This window comes from Sphaerodactylus townsendi, linkage group LG07 (genome assembly GCF_021028975.2).
Source record: "Sphaerodactylus townsendi isolate TG3544 linkage group LG07, MPM_Stown_v2.3, whole genome shotgun sequence".
In the NCBI taxonomy this organism is placed as follows: Eukaryota; Metazoa; Chordata; class Lepidosauria; order Squamata; family Sphaerodactylidae; genus Sphaerodactylus; species Sphaerodactylus townsendi.
Window position 1 is genome coordinate 74,411,158 of NC_059431.1, and position 20,057 is coordinate 74,431,214.

Sequence of the window (20,057 nt, forward strand, 5' to 3'; positions counted from 1 at the left end):
CCACAAGGATGCTGTTGCATCCATTTCCCATGATCACTCAACCCTTTGAGAGAGTTTCAATGGATATTTTGGGTCCATCACTTATTACCGGTACAGGGAAGCAATATGTTCTGATTCTGATTGACCATGCGACTCAGTAGCATATATACTCAGGAGTGTCACTGCACAAAATGAGGTGAAATGTATTGTTGAATTCTCTTCTGTATATGGATTGCGGGTGACAACAGATAGAGGCAGTGGGTTCACATCTAAGCTCATGGTGAAGTTGTGTGAATTGACTAAAATTCAACACAGTCCAACTGTGTCCCATCATCAAAGTGCTAATGGATTGGTGGAATGAGCAATCCAGTCTCTAACGAGATTATTGCGGGCTTACACACTAACACATGCTAAGAATTGGGACACTGCACTACCTTATCTACTGTTTGCCTTGCGAGATGCGCCACAAGAGAGTTTGGGCTATAATCCAAATGAACTGATCTTTGGGAGGAATGTCAGAGGTCCTCTGGATTTGCTCAGAGTTAACTGGAAAGGAGTTTTAAACCAAAAATTTCCAAAGGTGGTGGCAGAGTATTTTGCTGACCTATGAAACAGTTGAGAAGAGGTCAAACAAGTAGCTGCTATTAATTTGGAAAAGGCTCTGCAAAGACAAAAACTTTATCATGATCAGAAGGCCAGACTAAGAGATTTATGTGTGGCTGACAAAGTATTAGTCCTGTCTGTGGATCATAAAGAGAAATTGTCCATCTGCTGGGAGGGCCCTTTCCATGCCTATTTACAACTATCTGGTGAAAGAGTTGGAGGGGGAGCATGGCAGGTCAATGGTGGTGCATGCAAACCATTTGAAGCTCTACCGGGAAAGAGCTGCTATTCTCTCTCCTCTCCAAGGAAGAGGGGAAGGGATGACATGGGCCGATGCTAATTTTGGGATGCTTTCCTGGATGCTAATTTTGGGGAAGGGATGACATGGGCCGATGTGCAGATTTCTGATGGTCTGACAGAAGAGCAGCAGGCTCAGTAAACTGAGACATTGTCAGACTTCAAAGTGGTGTTTTCCAGTACGCCAGGAAGCACTCACTTGATTTCACCTCACATTGATACTGGAAATCATCCACCAATTAAGGTTAAACCTTACCCCATTAATGTTCCAATGAAACAAATTGTGGCTAAAGAAATTCAGCAGATGTTAGACCGTGGAATAATCAGGAAGAGCACTTCCAAGTGGGGAGCTCCTATTGTAATTGTTACAAAGAAGAAGGTATCAGACTATGGCTCTCATGAATACTGAGTGTGCATAGATTTTTAGAAACTTAATAATATTACAGAATTAGACTCCCTACTCCCAGGGCACCTGAAGGATCATCTTTTCCCATACTATCCAGTCCACCAGTTCAGATCTGTATCACAACTTTTATTATCATTTTAATGGTCTGCTCTGTTTTATGGACAGTTTTTATGCTGTTAAAGTTTAATGAATTATTTTAATGGCTTTTTTATACTGTGGTTTTAATTGTAAGCCTCCTGAAGAAGGACTCTGAACAGGCAACATAAATAAATAATTGAATACTTGGGCAAATATGCAAATGTTCCAGCATATATAATAATGCATCTGTACATATAGTAATATGTATACCTATACAACATTGTGACTTGTATGACAGCAGTTACAAGTCTGGAATGGTACAATCCTACATCTGACTTTTCATAATACCAGTCAACAATACGTGTGAGCTGTAACCAGCAACAGTTATTAGTAGAATGCCCTTATAAATCAAACCACAGAATTCTTTCTGAGTGCCTTTAAACAGACTTTAATCAAACATTAAAAGAAAATGCTGAAAAACTGTAAGGATTTAAATTCATCACATCTCCGGTTTATTAGAATGATACATAATTCATGAAGCTCACTGCAGTGAAGATTTAAGCGTGACACATTACATTGTTCCAAAAATTTCCACTTCCGAATGTCTACTGTAAGCAATTTAGGACAGAAGCCTGACTTTTTAGAATAGCAAGAGCAAAATCACTATTTATATTGATAAGTACATTCAAAGATTCTCATGATTTCCAGACTTTTGACTCATAAAATGCATATTTCATGCTGGTAGTCTTGTATGAACACAGTGAGTATCCTTATTTCACTACTCTTGTCAAACAATTTACAAAAGAAACAACCACTACTCTGCCAACTGAAAAAAAAGTCTAATTTTTTACTCCAGAGAAAAAGATTATTAACCAATTAGCTCCTATGCTAATTTCCCATGACAGATAATATACAATGTTTCAAAGCTTTTGAGGGGGAATGGGTAGAAATTGTAGTCTGCCATTTTAAAAATGTGTCCACATATAACTACTTTCCCCTCCTAGAAAAATATTTCTATCCAAATCAAAACTTTCAGTGGTCCTGTTAAGGACTTCCATGTGGAAATGTCCGAGACTGCTGATATTTGGCTATCTGCAGCACTTGTTTTTAAAAGTGCCTGATCAAATGGGCCCATCATTTTCACAGACTAAATAATAACAATTTGGGAAAACATTATAGAGTTGTTAGATCCCATGAATCTTGAAAGAAAAATATGTGCTCACCCACTGTTCCCGCACTGTTCTCTTTGTGTATAAATGAGAAGACTTACATAGGTTGCCCACAATGTTTTCATGCGTGACACTAATAAATTCTAAATCCTTCATGAGAGCTCTAAGATTGCATTTACAAACTTCATGAGTTCACTGAAGGGACTTGCAGTTATACTGTGGCTGCTAGTTTCTGGTGGCAACTCATAAATATGCACACAGCAAGCCCTGCTTTGGAGATAACTGGGGAAGGGGGTCTTGTAGGGGGAACATTATTTAATCTGGCAGTCACTGAAAACAATATGGGGATAAGGCAGGAATTCCTCTTTTTCCTGTGCAGTGACCTCAATCTGAATTGGGCCTTGCTCACTTACTCACAGGTTGGCACTAGAAACTTGTACAGTTTGTAATGGCTAGTTAGTCTCTTAAACAGGATCATACAGGGTAAGACATGCCTTTTCAGTACAGGGTTGTTAACCTCCAGGTAGGGACTGGAGATTTCCTGGGATTATAACTGATCTCCAAGTAACACAGATCCGTTCCCCTGGATAAAATGGCCACTTGGAAAGTGAGAACTGTGGCATTATACCCAATTGAAGTGTCTCCCACGCTCTTCAGGTCCACTTACCAAATCTCCAGGTATTTCCCAACCTGGAGCTGGCAACCATATTTTAGTAAAATGCTAGATTTGTAATTGCTTTCATATCTTCTTTAGAAAGTCAGAAGTGAGGACATATAAATATCTTTTGTCGTTTGTAAATTACAAAGCACTATGTGGAAAGTCTTGAGGAGATATTGTCTTTTCTGTGCTAGCTAAATGAAGCCCCTAAGTTTCTACTTCTGTTGCACAGTTATATCAGTGGTCATCTTAGGAGTGCAGCAGGATGGGATCTTGTTGTACATTAAACCAAGATAATTTGTGACACATACAAGCTAGTCATTCCATTTCATTAAATTTCTACCTCTATTTGGCTCAGCTGTACTTTTACATTAGCAGTTGTCTTGGAAATGTAGCAACAAGAGATCTCACTCCAAGGCAAGCAACAAAATAATTTCTGACATATGAACACAATGGGGGAATCTAGTGGGTACATACCTACTACTGTAGTTCTTACCATACTCTCAGTTGCCAAATTAGTGTGATACTGAATTTTCACATAAGAAGATATAGGATGCAAATCTATGATTACAAGATATTAAAGATTTAACTATTTTCACTTCTTCTTGGGAAAGATGGAGAATGGGAAAAATACAAAGATACCTATCTAGGAGTGGTGCACTATATCACAATGTTCAGTGTGATTTCCTATAAGACCTCTACTATAGTCTTGCATGGGAATAACAGTTATTGAAGCAGAATTTAAAGATATATGATTAATACTGTATATACTCGTGTATAAGTCAACCCGCATATAAGTCGAGGCACCTAATTTTATCACAAAGAACTGGGAAAACTTATTGACTCGTGTATATGGCCCTTTCCATACGGGCCTAATATGGCGCCCTGGGGACGACAAAAACGCCATCCCCAGGGAGTGCGGCTGCAAACCCTTGCTCTGCCCGAGCGGCGTGAAGCCGCCGTTTTCCTACCTCGCTTCCTGAGCAAAGTTTATGGAAAATGGCAGCGGCTTGAAGGCGTCTTCCCTCCCCCCATGTCCGGTCAACCTACCTGCTCTGTGGCCCTCCGCCGCATCACACCGGAGGAGCCTGAGGACCACGCCCTCTGCCCTGCGAGCTCGGATGAGGCCCGGTCACGCATGGAGTAGGGGGTGTGTCCCTATTTCGGCACCGTAGCAGTGGAGGGCCGCAGAGGCAAATGCGGCCTCTGACTTTCAAACGACGCCAGCATGGCATAGCAGTGCCGTCGTTCCGGTAGGTTCTGGGACTGTTCATGCGAACAGTCCCAGAGGGGTTGGGTCAGTGTCATGTACGCCGACCCAACCCCTACTGTGGCCGTGCAGAAACGGCCTAAGTCTAGGGTAGGAAATGCAGCAGCTACTGGTAAATTTCAAAAATAAAAATAGATACCAATAAAAATGTTTTTAAATATTTATTTCAAAGAAAAACATTATGGTATCAACAATAACTTTAAAAGTTCTGAAGTTGAATATATCTCCTTCACAGACAGTATCTCTTCAGAGTTTCATAGGAAAGATGCTCAACAAGATTCCCCCTTTAAAAAGTCACTGTAAATAAATCAACCACATTAGTTGTTTATATATGAATCCAGCCTCAGTAATCTCCTTGTGTGCTACAAAATTTACCTCTCAGCAGCAAACCCAAAGCTTATATACTCACTACCTGTAGAACATCTGGAAACTGTGGCAAACCTAGATCAAAACAAACTCCCCAAAATCTTAGGAAGCTGTGTGCATCCCTTCAGTAGAAAAAAAGGAACCCTCTGAACATCCAGCAAATTGACAGTTTGCAATTACATGGTTTGCTAGTGATTTCTTAATTTTTAAATTCCTGAAAAGATTGGCATTTTTATAAGAGTGTAATCCTATAAAACCACAAACAGTGTGGCTCCTTGGTTGATCTGTATTTACAAAAGAGATTGGATGACCTCAACACAAGATGATTAAATAGGATTCCAATCAGTGGGTTGTATCTAAAGTACCCAAGCAGAGTTCTTCCTGAAGCACAACTTTCCTTATTCTCCCTGATAGTTGCAAACCACTGTACTCTCCAAACCGCTGTCCTCAGAGTTCAGGAGATTCCCAGAACGGTGCTAGATATGATACAGAAGTCTGTAGTCTGAGGAATTGGCAAAATTCTCCACACTTCTTGGCTGGGGATAAAAGTTAGACTCAACCCTTTGTTGAGAAAAGTGAGGATGGAGTTTATGGTGTGGGTAAACTAAAATGGGAGATGTCAGAGTTCCATCTGTTTGCAAGTCACTCCCTCCAACATAATATTAGGTCAGTACCTTGACACTAAGTTTTACCCTTAGCTCAAATTTATTCAGATTACTTTTCCTCATACCTTTTTTTCAGGAAGGGTTTAAGACTCTTGGATATTATGCTCTCTTCATGCTTTGGCCATGAATACTGCACTTTTTCTGTAGTAGAAGGTTATTGAGTTTCAGCTTGTCTAAGCATTATACCCTCTTAAATTCTAAGGGATTAGGGCTGAAACTCTAATCTCAGGCTGATTCCGCATGGGTCAAAACAAGCAGTGTGAAAATGGTGTGAAAATGGTATAAAAGGGTTTAAAATGGTGTAAAAGGGTTTATACTGTTTTCACACCGTTTTCAAACCGCTGTTTTTGGCCCATGCAGAATCAGCCTCAGAGTTTCTGGGAAGGTGAGAGTGGGGGTGTGGTAAAGCTTTTTCACTGGTAAGTAAGTGATAGAATGCATGCATATGCATTTCTGTCTGTATTTCTGTAAAGAAATGTGTTATAGGCTTTCTTTAAAGAAAAGCTGAAAATTCTGAGAAAAGCTACCTTCGTCAGATAAAAGAAGGAATTCCTGCTTCTAGGCATTCCTACCTTCATCAGACCTAAAGGAGCTTTGCCTCTTGAAACCTTATAACTTGAAAATCTTTTTGGTCTTTAAGGTCATGCTGGACTTGAATCAAAGCATTTCGTGTACATTATTTCAACAATCCTTATAACAATCTTCTAAAGTAAGCAGTATATTCACATAATTCAGATGGAAGATTCAGCTGCAGGCATCTTTCCTAAAATGGTCAAGAAAGATTCAGACTGATGTGACATTTGCACTAGGCTCCCATGTCTACTTATAGCATTTTCATGGTTCCTAGTCACAGTGCAATATCAGTAAGATGATGAGACTTAAGCATTCATGGATATTAAACAAGATACAGAGGAAAAATGCACTGGAAAACACCAGACAGTTCTTATTTTGAGCATTTTTGTCTGCACCAAGAATTCATTTTCAAGTCACTAATTTACTTTTTCCAATAAAGTTTGACACTAGATGATGCACTGCCAGGAATCACTTAGAAATTCTTATGGCCCAAATTCATCAAACTATTTATTTGTCCTTTTATCTGAAAACAGACTTGCCAAGAGGTTACACAAGTTAAAAGCAGACATTCTGGTAAATAATTGCTGTGTATCTGTACAAATTCCACTTTTAGAAAGTGCACTGAGACACCATGGGGCTGCATTTGCTTTGTTTTTTACAGTGTCCTGTTTTCTTTGTGTCTTAACAACAATTTTTAGATGGATATTGTGAAATAACCCTACCAACAAATCTCAAGGTTGGAATAATACTTCTGGATTTTTGATTGATGAACTTATGTTCAATCAACATGACCACACAGATTAGTACAATATACAGGCATAATAATCATTAGACCATAGGTGTCAAACTCCGGATGTTATGGACTACAGTTCCCATCATCCCCTGCTATCACGATGATGGCAGGGGGTGATGGGAACTGTAGTCCATAACATCTGGAGGGCTGCGAGTTTGACACCTATGCATTAGACTGTCTTGCTGTTTCACATCTTTAACAAAGTCAAGTTTTTGTAAGTATGGACACAAACATAATAATTAAATGTTTAAGTATATACCATTTATTTTGAACCTCCTTCATAAAACAATTTCTATATTAGGAAAATATTAACTTGCTTTTGTTATTCTGAAACCACTTTTGGACTTATGCTGTATATTCCCTGTACTACAATTGATGGCAGAACACAGGCAGGCAAAACTGAAATTCCATACCAGTCCTTCATAGTAGGCTATTGTTTTGGCCACTGAGACAGGAAGAACAAAAAAAAAGGCACTCTCTAGCTTTTGTACGACAGTGGGTCTTTAGTATACAATGTTCTTTAAGGAAGAATAGCAGGTTGAGAAACAGAAGAGGCAAATGTTTTGTAGTTGTCAGAGATACATTATAAATAAACGTGAATAGTAATTGATCACATCAGGATGTCTCATCCTGAGCAACAGTAACACAAAACTTTTAGAGACACTAGCGATAACTGGCTGAGATGCAATAATACTTGGGATTTATTTTATTTATGGGCATTTAATGAGGTTCGTTAATCAAGCAGTTGTATGGAATAACAGTCTTTTTCTGCCCGGTTTGCAACCTCCCATGGATCAAGCAAAAAATAAAGAACACCAATATTTTTTGTTCATTTATTTTCTATTACTGTATAGTCAAATGGCTACATTCCTGGCCTCTTCTCTGTTTTCTGACTTACAATTAGTAGGAACAACTATTCTAAGGCACAGTGTTGCTATGCAAACAAATCCACTGAAAAGGCATGCTGACCCACTTTCAAGCGCCAGCTCTCACTGACCTTTTGTTGAGCAAAAGCCTCCTTCAGTTTTTGTTTTTTCTCCCTTCTGAGTTTTCAATTTCTTAAGAAATAAGCCTCCTTTCTCTTCTACACTTTCTACATTTTCCTTTTTTATCTAGTATTTATGGAAGAAAAGCAGATTCCATCCCGTATGCTTCAATTTGTTTTAGTATTTTTAGAAGTTAATTCCCCCTAGCTTCTCATATACACCTTCTTATGAACATGCTATAGAATAAATATGGTCTCCATCATCAGGAGGATATCACATTTCCATAAGGGCCTCAGTCTGATCATAGTAATTCATTTTATGGGGATGGGTCTTTAATTGTCACTCTTGGCTACAGTTGAGAACAATAGTGAAATATTACACTAAATATTGCCACGTGCTATAGTAAAATACTGTTCCATTCTGGCCAACAGCTATGTTCAAGTCCCCCCTCCTTGCACCAAGCTTAGAGGTGGAAGTTGTTATTTAATCTAAATCATTTGCTTTTCCTTCATCCAAAACTAACAAGAGGTTTAAGAAAGCTGGAGTTTTATTAGAACCATTTGCTCAGTTCACATTGCCAAAATAATTTCCTAAAAACTATCCTTTTCATTTGGGTTAAAGTTGATTCCTCAGATCCATAATGGTGGGGACCATTCCCTTTCCCCTTTCCAGGTCCAATACTGTCAGGTCACATTTTATTCCTGGTTTTTTGCCCTATCTGCTTTCATTAACAACAGGCTGGAGAAGCTCCTGAGGTGCTACATAAACCCGTAATGGGGGGCTTAAACAAAAGATTCAGGACTTCATACAAATATTGCAATATATTATATATTGTAGTTGTGTGGAATCACTGGGCTCGATCCCAAATCTGAAAGTGCTGATGGTGAGAGATCTTTCCTGTGTTCCCATCCCATCATGAGTCCCATGCCAGTTTGGGAAAGTTGACTCCTGAGATCCTTCCTGCTTCTTCTATTTTCAAAGCCATGATGACTGGAGAAGCGGGCAATTTCACCCTCCCCTCTATGCAGCCTACTCAAACCTGCATGACTCCAGGAATTAAGTTTGCTGGGAGTTGATGGGCTGCTCCTTGATCCTTGCATTCAGAGACCACAAAATCAAATTCACTGATAAATTTAGTACACAACTGAATGGTTGTCAGGAATACTGTTGATGGAAAGCACTACAAATACACTCAACTACAAATATGTGCTACAAATATGTACAAACTTTGACAAATCACTATTTTCATATCAGTTCTGCCATTATCCATTGTTTTCTGTTTTGTATCTTTTTGTTCATGGAAATTAGTCAGCAAGACAGATCAATGGTTAGATGTAAATTTGTATTCAAAAAACACACACAACACAGCACACTGTAACTACCTGACTTTTTCCTAACCAGAACAAGTCAGTGATCAAAAGAGACTGATTGTCATACCCAACTTCCTCTTCTGTCTCCTGAAAACATGAATAAGCTCCACTAAAGCAAGGATTGGTGTTGTCAAAAATGTATCTTCCTAAAATTTTAAACTATTTCAGCTTCAGGGAGCTTATTGTCTGTTGGGGAATGGAAGACAGCGAGTTGGAGCTCCACAATGGACCATGGACTTAGAAGGGGATGTTTTCGCTTAGAATGTCACTGTTCCGCCCACAATAACATTTCTCAGAATGTCCCACTAAAGTAGAAAAAATTAACTTCTGTGTACTAATTGTTAGGATAATAGCGTTTCAAAAAAGTTTGCTACTTGCCTAGGAGTAAGCCTCATTGAATGATGTGAAATTTACAGCCCCATCCAAAAAGGGTGAGTGTGCGAATCCATTGTTGGGAGCAGTGCAAGGCCCTGCTGGCAGATTTGCCCTGCTGCCAACTGCCCAGCAGAAGGGAAAATCCACTTGTGAGTAGCCACCATGCCTCTCCAAGGTGGTGGGATGTGGCACAGACTGCTGTGCCAGCATTCCTGCGTTCCCACCTCTGGCATAGCAAGGGTGGTCAGGGGACATGGCCAGGGAAGGAGCCGACATTAGATGGCTCCCACCCAGCTGTTGTTCCAGTTGTATTGTTGGCTGGGGCTTAGGCTTTTTGGTGGCATATGACCATTAAGTTCAATGGGGGCTTCCTAGCAGTGAGAACTTTTTGCATTTTAAGCCCCCCACACTGCCGGAAATCCTCCTTGGCAGCAGCAGGCCAGCATGGCTGTGGCCGGGTGCCCAGTCTGTTGGATGAGGCTGTTACTTGTTCATAAATATGTATAGGATTGCACTGGTAATATTGTAGTGATAATACTGTAATATCACACTGATAATACTGTAAACAGATAATACCAATAACATTGTAAACACAATTCTATCTGCACAGCAAGTTTAAAATCAAATTTGTTTTTTTCTCAGAACAACCACTATCTTAAGATTATTTTGATTCAAAGAACAATTAATATTACCCAAAGGAACAGATATAAATGAATGGCAAGTAACCACCAGAGGACAAAGAATTCATAAAGTTCTGACATTCTAGCTGTATTTATTTTATTAATGAAAATAGGCAAAACTTTAGGGAGCAGGCAAAGAATTTTAATTTTTTTTCTTCAAAATGTGAAAAAATGTTTGGCTTGTAATAATGAATAGGAAAGGAAACTCTCACCCTTGTAACCAGCAGCATTGGTTTTCCAGTCATTCGCAATCAGATGTCCTGCTCGTGAAGTCCTTACAATGATGTGCTGTACATCTCTCCATGTCAGTAATCGACTAGAGAAAGAAAGTGAAAATCAGAGTCATTTAACCAAAAGAAACAAAGAGATGAGTGAGTCTCAAAACAAGGGGGAAAAAATCTCCCAAAGTATTCAAGACAAAAGAGCACAGTCTGTTAGTATGTTTCAGTCTCACATGTTCAAACCAGAGAATGCTTTAATAGGCAAGAAGTTTTTCATATTCAAAGCATTCAGTATGGTTCTTTTAGGTAGCTAAAATTATTTATATTATCTACAGAAAAATGTGTACATATATACATTTCTCTTTATATTTTTTCACCAGGACACGCTTGCTCACATTGGGGCGCATCAGCAATTAGTTAGGAGAAGACACTGATGGTTGATGATCTTTCCTTCTTTTCCCCATTAGTCCTTTCTGACACCTTTAAAATAAGGGCTAAATACAGGATGATCATTGGACCATCCTGTATTTGGCCCTTATTTAAAGGCTAACCTTTATTAGCTTTTCGAGACTTTTTAATGTCTTGAAGTCTAAGTGGCTGTATTTAATTGCTGTTGTGCCTTGTCATCACTAGAGGACACTATGATGCCTACCAATCCAATCATACTCTGGATAAGTATTAAATTACGGTTCATAATATTAACAGATTTTGTATTAACACACATAATTAGATTAATGTTTTAGCATTAAATTACTTAATATGAAGATAAGTAGAAATGCTACTTAATCTGTTTTAATCCAGATGATTGATTGACAGACAGACAGACAGACAGACAGACAGACAGACAGACAGACAGACAGACAGACAGACAGACAGGCTTCCCTTGAGACTGATCCGGATACTGAAACTGGTCCAGAATGCGGCGGCGCGACTCTTGGTGGGTGGCTCTTTTTAGAGCACATATCACCCCTGTGTTGCGCCGCCTACACTGGCTTCCGGTGGAATTCCGGATTGTTTTCAAGGTGTTGGTATTAACCTTTAAGGCCCTGCGCAGCCTGGGAAGCTCGCCTTCAAGGACCGTCTCACTCCGCGCACTGTCCCTGGTAGGCCTCCTGTTCTGCACAGAGATAACTTGCTGACTTATTCCTGGCTGCTTAATGGTGCGGCTGGCCTCTACCCGGGCCAGGGCTTTTACAACCCTGGCCCCTGCCTGGTGGAACGCGCTTCCATCAACTGTGCGGGCCCTGCGGGATCTTAGTGATTTCCGCAGGGGCCTGTAAGACCGCATTGTTCCACCCGGCTTTTGGGGAGACCAGTCGCTGGTTGGATACCCCTGTGCTGTATGCCGCATCATCATCGGCATTACCTATGTGACATCTTTCTGGTATTGTCTGTCCCCTCCTGGCCTAGAGATCGGGCGCCATCATCATTAGTCTTATTAGTTTTGTCTTAATAGATTAGATTGCTGCTATTTTTAATTATTTATTAATTATTTATTGTATACTATTGTTTTAGTTGTTTTGTTGTACACCGCCCAGAGCCCTTCGGGGGTGGGCGGTTTATCAAGTTTAATAAATAATAATAATAATAATACTAGGATAGTACCTTGGAAAGCATCAGATATATACTTTGGGATCAGAGTATGGTGCAACTGAGTTCCCCATTTTATTGCCAGGACAAGTTTGAATATTCCAGAATACTTTGCGTTTTCAAATCCAGAAGCAGTCTTTATCTATGCTGCGCAACCTCTATAGGTACAGGGGCCAGCTTTACAATAGCAGGTCTAACTTTATTGCTATTAAGATTGTGTGTCAATATTTTATCTAGTAATACATCCTTCCCCCCCTTTATAATTTCTCCCCTACATCTACTTGATATAAAGCTGTCATTATAAGAAAAGCTGTCATTATAAGAAAAGTCAGTGGAAGCCATGAATAGAAGAAAAACATATGCTAATCCACCAAAATTATTGCAAGATTTTGCGTAGGGGTTTTCCCTGGCAGCGCCTTCCACTGAATTTACGGATCTGTGTGGTATTGCCGTGTATGGTGAGCAACCCTCCCTACGTTGAAGTGAGTCCATATGTGAAAGGGGACAATAATTGTACATCCGTTAAAATACAAAAGGAACCTAAGTGATTTTCCGAAAACTGGCCCCGCATCTTTGTTTACATGTATTTATGTACTGCCTTTCATCACAAACAGGACCACAAGGGCAGCTAATAGTTAAAAGCAAAACATTCTAGAAAATATAAAATCAGTTAAAAACAAAAATAAGACATAGGGCTGAAAGGAGACATCATTTAGGGAACACCAAAGAAAACAAAGAACTCTTCACCTGCCAATGAGCAGACATTGGTGGATTTCGCACAGCACAAATATAATGACTTTAGGATGTTATAAAAAGCATTTTGGAGAAATTCACACAGCTCTCTTCCCTAAAATGAGTTTTGCAAGCAAGCAGGAAATGCTTTATTTCTCCCGCCCAAACATCTTTTCCTTTCGTTTCTGCCACTCATGCCCACCATTTTTGTGCTGCAGATTGTCCATGGAGATTCCCCACAGAGGTTTCCTCTGCTTGCAGCTTATCCGTTTGCTATTGCACTGTAAAAGGTAGATTAATGAAGTCTGTTTTGTCTAGCGATCCCATGAATGTGTAGTTTTCCCTCTCTTTTTTGAGGAAGGTGTCTGCAAAGCTACAGCAACATGATTCGAGAAGTTGCAATATGGCAGGGAGAATCTGCTGCAGCACACAAAATGGTGCCACTGTGAAACTGACAAGAGCTCTGTGCAGCAGGTGGAAAAAAAGTTTCGCTTGCACTTGTGTTAGCCTGCGCTGTAGGAATACAAAATGCCAAAACTGATCTTTTTATAACATCCTAAAGGTGTTATATGTCTTATGTCCCCACTCAACCTCTGCATTCTGCAGAGGCGAATTTGCTGCTGGCCCCTGGTCCCTCTATGATGCAACTATCCCCGACCTGGGCCAGGGCTTTTACTGCCTTGGTCGATGCCTGGTGGAACACTCTGCCTCCAGCCATCAGGGCCCTGAGGGACCTAGAGCAGTTCCGCAGGGCCTGCAAAACAGAGCTGTTCCACTATGCTTTTGCAGGGGCCAGTTGCTGATGTGCCATCCCCTGCATGCCATTATGATTGCCTGTTACCATCATTGTGCCCAATCCCCTTCCAAGAGGGAGGGAGGTTACATGTGAGTTGCCATCTGTTATGTTTTAAACTGTGTTGTACTTGATGGTTATGTTTTTAAACTTGTAATTCTTTAGGATTTTATAGTGTTTAATTTTTGTAAACTGCCTAGAGCCCTTTGAGGGGGGTGATATAATAAGATAAGTAAGTAAAGTGGTACAAATTTAAGTAGAAATAAGAAGTAAGTAAAAGTGGTGGTAAAATAGAAGTAAAGTAAGTAGAAATGAAGTAAGTAAGTAAGTAAGTAAGTAAGTAAGTAAGTAAATATGCTGTGCAGAATCCACCATTGATTGAAGGGGATATTGCGGGAGGGAGTTCTCAGTTTTGATGCCACAAACCAGACGACTGTCTCTTTTCAGTTTAGTTGAACCTGATATAACATCTTCACATTCTTCTGTTTCAATATTGCACCATCTGTGCTGCCCAGTTAGGTTGCTAGTAGAACACTCAGAAAACTATGGAATGAAATTGCTCGTATTCTAACCAACATTTTTTCTTCTCCAATTTTCACAAAATTCCACCCCAAAAGGTCATATATTGAACACAACACAGCTGTCTGTCTGGCCCACAAATTATCTACCACTCAGACAAACCAAACCCTGTTCCAGTATTTTGTACAACTTAAGATAAATCTGAGTCCAATGATTCATCCACAATTCAAAACCTAATTTAATGAACTTTATCAACATTTTACAGAGAATTATCACATGTTTTTGTTTCCCGTCTTTAGGATGTCAAACAATATTGCCATTGAGTCACAGTTAATAAATAGTATAGATATTGAAAGGAACTTGTCTTAATTTTTTCGTCCATGGGTTATTCTTTATTTTGCATACCACAGCCCTCTACCCAAACTGAGAGAACATTCCAAGCAGTCCAATACATCGGGTTATCTGGGGTTGGTTATATATGTAACAATCTACTTCTGCTAGTGTAATTGCCTAATTTGATTTATGTTAAGAAAACATCATATTCAAATAAGAAGAAGTGTTATCTTCACTCAATCTCAAGCTGAACCAATTCACCAATAATGAAAGCCTATCCTAAAGGCTATTCAACAGTAGTAAACTGCACAGTTCCAAGAGAGAATGGCTGTTTCCGCACAACAAGAGGTAGCGGCTTCCCATTGGCATAAATGAAGCCAGTGGAGCATCGGGACCATTCGCATGGTCCCATGTGGCAGTCCTGACACCGATGCTGCCCGCAGGGGAAGCTCCACACTGAGCCGCCCAGGGAGTCTGCGAGGGACTTACCTTGCCTTCCTCTGCACTGCCCTCCAACCCTCAGGGGTCACAGGGCAGCGTGGGTGTGTCTTTCCAGCTGCCCAGAGTTGCAGAGGAGGGCAAAGTAAGTCCCTCACAGATACTGGAGGGGCCAAAAGTGGTGGCCTCATGCCAGTGCAGTTTACACCGCGCAGGTGGGAAGATGCCACTTGTTAAAAACCTCGCGCAGGGAGTGAGGTTTAAAAGCGGCATCTTCGTGCCGCTTGGGCGGGCCCAGCATGGCGCTGCTGCATCGCTGTGCAAACAGCGCCCCAGGGACAGTGTTTTAACCATCCCTAGGCGCTGTTTTCTGCCCATGTGGAAACAGCCAATGTTACCTGAGAACTGAGTTAAGAATAAAAACATATTAATGCCAAAGAAAGAATGTAATAGGTACAGAATCAAATTATGCTAATTAGAAGCTGGCCTTTAAACAAATAGGAGACACTAATTAATAAGGGTGACATTTTACATCTATAGAAATGAACAACAGCTAATTGTTCTAATGAAATAGAATAGCAGCTTAAGACAATACTGAGTAGGTTTATTAAGGTACATTTTTTAAGGAAACATAGAAGAGGATGCTGCAAATGAGACTTGAATCTTGTTTTCATTTAACTCAAGAAAAGAATATTGTATCAAGATGTGAATTACTCATAAGAACACCTGCAACATACTATTTTAAGCATTGTAAAATGATGACCAGTGTATGCCATTATAATTTCTTCAAGTGCAGTTGACATGTGGTGAATTTTGGACTCAAAGTAACAATGATTTACACAGGTGACTTAGGTAACCTTACATTTTGAAAGTTTCAGTTATAAGTGTGATTTGTTTCCAATTTCAAATAATCTGGCAATATAAATGCATTACATTGTTCTATAACTATTCTAAATATAATATGTTAGTTCACACAAATTCAATTTTATCTGTAGATTAGAGTTGTGGAAAAAAACTATTATGGCTTTACAACTGAGATTGTTGTGATTGAAAGAGTCATTTTTAGATAATATGGTTACTTTTTTTCCAAGCCTAATTAACAGTCTAATTATAATGGCACGAATGCTCATCTATTCAAAATAGAATCAGTGTTTCAATTAAAATAAATAAGAAATGTTAATGGAAACACTTCTTCAATTTCTTATGTAGCTCCTTACCCATACTTTGTAAGCTCGATAATAATAGTTTACAATGCAATCCTAATTAGAACCACATGCTTCTAAAACCATGAAATCAATGGTTACCATTCTGCTGAAGATTACACTGAAAATCTGACATATACATGTAAGGAACAGAAGTCTATAATTATAATAGCTTTCATTGCTTCATGATTTGATTGATATGCCTTTACACCATTCAATTTTCTGTGGAATTTGCTTTGCGTACATAATATATGGTACAGATTGTCTGTAAATTATTCTTGTTGTAGTAAATATCTGGAATGATAATTTATGATAAATGTTGAAGCTGTCTTTTAATGTAATGCACATCAAGCTATTAAGGACATACCAGAACATTACTGTAGTCCTCAGGAGGTTACAATGTCTGTGAAAAGTTGCTTCCTTCAGCCTTGAGAATCCTCTGTGGCTATGGCACACTGATCTGACACTTGGAACAGAGAAACTACTGCCCAAGGAAGTAATACCATCTGTGGAGGAACTGTCCCTGTGCTTGACCAACAAGTAATTGATTATCTGCATGGCAGGGTTTATGGAGGGGTCTCAGCATGATATAGCTCAATTTTGTCAGATCTTGGAAGCCAAGCAAGATTAGAACTTGGAAGGGAGATCTCCAAGGAAGAATGCAGAGGAAGGCAATGGCAAACCACCTCTGCTTAATCACTCACCTTGTAAACTTCATGCTGGGATCATCAGAAGTCAGTTGCAACTTGAAGACACTATACACATATGGTAGGGTCTATACAGAATGGGGCTGACATCCACTGCCCAGGTAATCCGCACCTTCACTAATTAGAAGGCTCCTAATTGCAAGGCTCTTGAAAGTGTAGGGCACATGGTGATCATCCTAATTTTCCCTACCTAAGAGAAATCTCTGGCTGCAATCCATACCTGGTATCATACCCCAGTTTTTCCTCAGAGCAAAACTAATTTATCTTGAGGTTAATAAACAAAAAAAATAATCAAATACACAAAATTATATCTCTAAAAGCATAATTCAAATCTTACTTTGCTTCCAGTGCCAGTGCAATGATTCCTGCAGCCATGGGTGCAGAGGCTGAAGTCCCTGTATGGCTGTCTGTGCAACGCTGTCTCAAGTCTGTAGTGATCTGGAGAAAAAGAGAACATGAAATTCAGAACATGGTTGCAGGCTGAAAAATGTGTTCCAGTTGCCCAAACTACTTATGCATGGGTCAAGTATTGAGGATCAAACTAAATTTTACTTTTGATGTAAGCTGGGAAGCACTTCCTTTGCAGTGATATGTGCCATGGGAAAAAATTACAGAACAGTACTGAAAATCCAAAACCATAAAAATCATGAATATCATCACTGATATCAGTCAAAAGATTGAATGAGTTCAATTTTCTATGGCAAGAGTACCAGCTTTTACTGTCTTCATTCCAACAACAGAAGTAGATACAAACGCTCAACGATTCATACAGAAGCTGAGTAAAAATGAGAATGTTGGTCATTTCTGGTTCACATGTATTTCTTGACTCTGCCTCCAGTCTATACACATTTGACAACACAGTGTGCGCAAATGGAATGTATTGCGCTCAGATGTGCAGATGCTTTCTGGTAAATAACTACAGGACACGTTATTGGAATAAATTGGGCCGCAGCCCTTTTATTATTATTTACATCATTAAGGCGGAAGCTGGGCATGCAAGAGGATCACATCCGTTCACCGGCCAGTCAGCACCCCTGGCTGACCCTGGGATCACCCCGATCCATATTGGGAAGAACAGAAAGGTCAGGGTCACTGGGACGCCCACCCTTTGTGGCTCACTAACTGCTGGGGTGTCAGGCTCAAATTTGCAGAGGCCTCCGCGGCATGCCCCATGAGACCGCCTCACCCCAAGCCTCTTAAGGAGGCCCCCAAACGTGAGGAGGTCCAAGCGCAAGCCCAGCCTCCCCACAAGGATGTGCTCCTCTGCCCAAACTGCCAGGGCTGCGACGAACAGAGCAGCCCAACCTAAAATAGGGAGGGTGGATGGGTCAACTTTGCTCCAGGTGTCGAAGAGGCCACAGCAACCACGTGCTGCCTAATATATAGGGAGTGTGCTCTAGCTCGTGTTTATCACACGATCAGGGCCAGGTCTGGCTCAGCCGCCCAGCCGGCCCAGGGCATGCATGTTCACCCAACGGAGCTCACTATTTGCTCTGCCTTCTGTTGCAATTACGGCCTAGATGATTCTAGGGCCGTTATTACAGGATATATGCCCATGATTGAGAATACTGCTTTTCCAGCATTCTCAGTCACATGAACAGTTTGTATGCATGTAGGCACTATGCCCATGTGAGGGGAGTGACAAGAACAGAGCTTGCACAATTGGTTGGGACACCAGCACTCTTTAATGTATGCAAGAGGGTTGCTGGGCACTGAATATATACCATGTATATAAGGCCGCTATGTGGCTTGCCTTGTGTGTATTGAACATTCTTGTAGGCTAAGAGCCCCATGGGGGGGGGGGGTGCTGAATCCACTGGTGGAAGTGGTGTGGGCTTCTGCTGGCGGAAATGCCTTCCCCAGGGCACTTACCCCAGTGGAGGGGTGAAACCACTAACATGCACCCACCACCAACCTCTCCTGTCACTGGGATGCAATGGCAAAGCTACACCAGTGTCCCAGTGCCAGAGTTGGCACAGTGGAGATGGTCCGGGGTGTGTGTGTGTGTGTGTGTGTGTGTGTGTGAGGGAGGAACTGTCATTAGTTTTCCTCCCTCAGCCATTCACTGGTTTACGCTGGCGGTAGCCAATTTGAAGTTGTGCAACCCCAAATCAGTCCCATAGAGGCTTCCCAACAGCGGGGAGGTTGTTTTGGTTTGCAAGCCTCCCTGCACCACTGAGAAGCCTCTCTGGAAATGACAGGCCAATGCAGGCCCTTTCCCCACTTACCCTAAGCCCTGCGCTACTCGAGGAGAGTAGCGCGGGGTCCCTCGGCACTCCCCACTGAGAGGGGCGGCGACAGCGCAGCCGCCCCGACGCTGCTGCTGTCACATCCCTCAGTGCGAGGCATTCCTGGCGCTCTTTCAAAGGGCGCAGTATTATGACCCAAGGCCTTGAGTGCGATGGGGATCTCCAAGGCTGCACGCTAGGGATGCCGAGCGCTGGGAATTGCATGCAGCAACCCTCGGAAAAGGGTAAGTGGGGAAAGGACCGCAGTTGTGCTGTGCCCACCTCACCACTTCGATGGAGATGCTCGTCCATCAGATGTTTTCTGCATATGTGCTGAACTCATGTTTTAAATGTATTTTGAGAGGGTCCGATATAAAAAAAAGATAAAATGTGATATGGTCCTGAGCAATTAATAGGTTAAAAATTTGATTGGAAAGCAGGATTGAGAAAAAAAAGAGGAACCCTTATATTAAAAAGCTCAATATTGCTGATGGACTCGGTCTCATACTTCTTGCAAGAACACCAACAAAATATGATGATGAAGATGATGATGATGACGACGACGACAATGATGAAACCAACTGAGTAGCCAACTGAGTAATATCTGGTAACACTTTGTTTTGGCATTGTTCTCCTAGTCCTTCCTTTTTTCTTTATTCTCCTTTCTTCCATCTCATTTTAGCCTTTAAGTCTGAATTTTGGAAGTATCAGCTTGTATCCTGTGTAAAGCCTTCACAGAGAACAACTGTTCTACACCTTCCCATTATCCAGCATGCCCTTTGACAGAAAAGGCAATGCTTGGAGTTGAGGTATCCTCATGGACATAGTGCCATATGGCACAGGGGGCTGCAGTATATAAGGCAGAGAAATCAAGCAAAAGCACCCCTTCCTGGTTTCTTCCTTTGTTGACTTCTTGCAGCATTAATTCACAGGACTCAACCTATCCAAAGTTATGCCAACGGAAAAAAAAATACATACAAAACTATGACCATTTTTCTTATTTGATGTTATAGGGGGAAAGTCACT

General features: G+C 40.8%; 1 protein-coding gene across 1 annotated transcript in view; it reads right to left on the reverse strand.

Moving 5' to 3' along the window:
• PCSK5 (proprotein convertase subtilisin/kexin type 5) overlaps window positions 1–20,057 on the reverse strand; it is a 215,578-nt gene that overhangs the window by 42,277 nt on the left and 153,244 nt on the right. The window contains exons 9-10 of the mRNA XM_048504377.1: window positions 17,141–17,241; window positions 10,481–10,584 (exon numbers count right to left, since the gene is read on the reverse strand). Of these exons, the coding sequence (XP_048360334.1) occupies window positions 10,481–10,584; window positions 17,141–17,241 (205 nt within the window). The remainder of the gene's footprint in view (window positions 1–10,480; window positions 10,585–17,140; window positions 17,242–20,057) is intronic.